The sequence below is a fragment of the Colobus angolensis genome, unplaced genomic scaffold (assembly GCF_000951035.1).
Source record: "Colobus angolensis palliatus isolate OR3802 unplaced genomic scaffold, Cang.pa_1.0 Scaffold26, whole genome shotgun sequence".
In the NCBI taxonomy this organism is placed as follows: domain Eukaryota; kingdom Metazoa; phylum Chordata; class Mammalia; order Primates; family Cercopithecidae; genus Colobus; species Colobus angolensis.
In genome coordinates this window covers 2,953,049-2,954,863 of record NW_012115821.1, presented here as the reverse complement: position 1 = coordinate 2,954,863, position 1,815 = coordinate 2,953,049, and the positions used below count along the sequence as shown (strand labels likewise).

General features: G+C 39.7%; 1 protein-coding gene across 1 annotated transcript in view; it reads right to left on the bottom strand.

Moving 5' to 3' along the window:
- TMF1 (TATA element modulatory factor 1) overlaps window positions 1-1,815 on the bottom strand; it is a 37,139-nt gene that overhangs the window by 15,720 nt on the left and 19,604 nt on the right. Inside the window, exon 6 of the mRNA XM_011947296.1 lies at window positions 625-796. Within this exon, the coding sequence (XP_011802686.1) occupies window positions 625-796 (172 nt within the window). The remainder of the gene's footprint in view (window positions 1-624; window positions 797-1,815) is intronic.

The following is a 1,815-nucleotide window of genomic DNA, read 5'->3' as shown; positions in this document are numbered from 1 at the left end:
TATGGAATCTTAAGACTCCCTAGTATCTCTCTTCTAGGGTCGATCTTGACTCTCTGTAGACCTATTTTCGCTCTTGGAATTCTACCAGTGATGAGAATCAGATCTGATCTCTACCTCCTATATTATGGCAGACAAGCTTCAAAGGGGTCAGATTTAGCAATGGACAAGAAAAAAATCGAGTGCAGCAGTCTACTAAAAATACAAAAAATTAGCCAGGTGTGGTGGCAGATGCCTATAGTCCCACCTATTTGGGAGGCTGAGGCAGGAGAATTGTGTGAACCCGGGAGGCAGAGCTTGCAGTGAGCTGAGATCGTGCCACTGCACTCCAGCCTGGGCGACACAGCGAGACTCCGTCTCAAAAAAAAAAAAGAAATGAATGAAAGACTGACATGGAAGTACTTTAGCCAGTATCTGATAACATTGTGTAATGGGAAAAAATGGTTTGAAACAGACATAATAAAGGTACTAAAAATACATGTAGAAAAAGAGAAAACATAAAAATCTACATATTAGACACAAAATGTAACTATCAGATCAAATGAATTTCAATTTCATACCATTATTCTAATTCTATAAACAAGATGGAAGGGCTTCTGCATCGAGCATAAAAACTAAAGCAGTTACCAAGCCTATCAGAAAGATTCTTCTCTAATTTCTCCCACGACGATGTCTGGGATCCCAGGGTTGCTTGCAAATTTTCTATTTGTCGAAGCAATGGTCTTGTGGTTGATGAAACACTTTGACTCAGTTCCTGGTTTCGATTCTCTGCCTCCTGGAGTCTCTGAATCACGAAATTCTCAAGTCATTACCGATGACAGCAATAAAAACATTAAAAACACTAGCAAACCTAAACTTTATGAGAGGTTCCTGGAAATTATTTTTCCAAGAGAAAACTATTTGCTTTTTTAATAATAATAATTATTAATTATTATTAATTTTAGAGATGGGGTCTTGCTCTGTCACCCAGGCTGGAATGCAGTGGCACAATCTTGGTTCACTGTAGCCTCAACCTCCTAGGCTCAAGCGATCCTCCCACCTCAGCCTCCCAAGTAGCTTAGACTACAGGTACACGCCACCACACTCAGCTAATTTTTGTATTTTTTTGTAGAGACAAGGTTTCATCATGTTGCTCAGGCTGGCCTCGAACTCCTGAGCCCTGACAATCTGACTGCTTCAGTCTCCCAAAGCACTGGGATTACAGGCATGAGCCACCATGCCTAGCCCTTAATTACTTTTCTAACTGTTCGATCCTTCCAATAGAGTTAGACTGTGTAATACAGTATCTTAGTAAGTGCTTCTTTGGCCAGGCACGGTGGCTTATGCCTGTTATATATATTCAGTATTGCTTTTCCATTTGTAATAGCTTATTAGTGATTGTCAGCCTTTGATTACTGTGGGACAGGTAATAGCTCCCGGTTTCTATGCTTCTGTTAATTTTCAGTCATTTATAACATGCACAGGAAAAAGGAGAGGAAATACAATTTAGGTTGATTTCTGTTTTTAAAAATAGTTAGAAATATTTGGATGAGGAGGCAACTACTGAGAGGTTTGGATGAACTCTTTTTTAACCTTTAGGTAATTGAAGACTAAGAAATGTTTTTTGAAGAAGCACTTATTTATTTATTTATTTTATTTATTTATTTTGAGACAGAGTCTTGCTCTGTTGCCCAAGCTGGAGTGCAGTGGCATGATCTTGGCTCGCTGCACCCTGTGCCTCCTGGGTTCAAGTGATTCTCCTGTCTCAGCCTCCAGAGTAGCTGGGATTACAGGAATGCACCACCATGCCCTGCTAATTTTTGTATTTTTAGTAGAGAT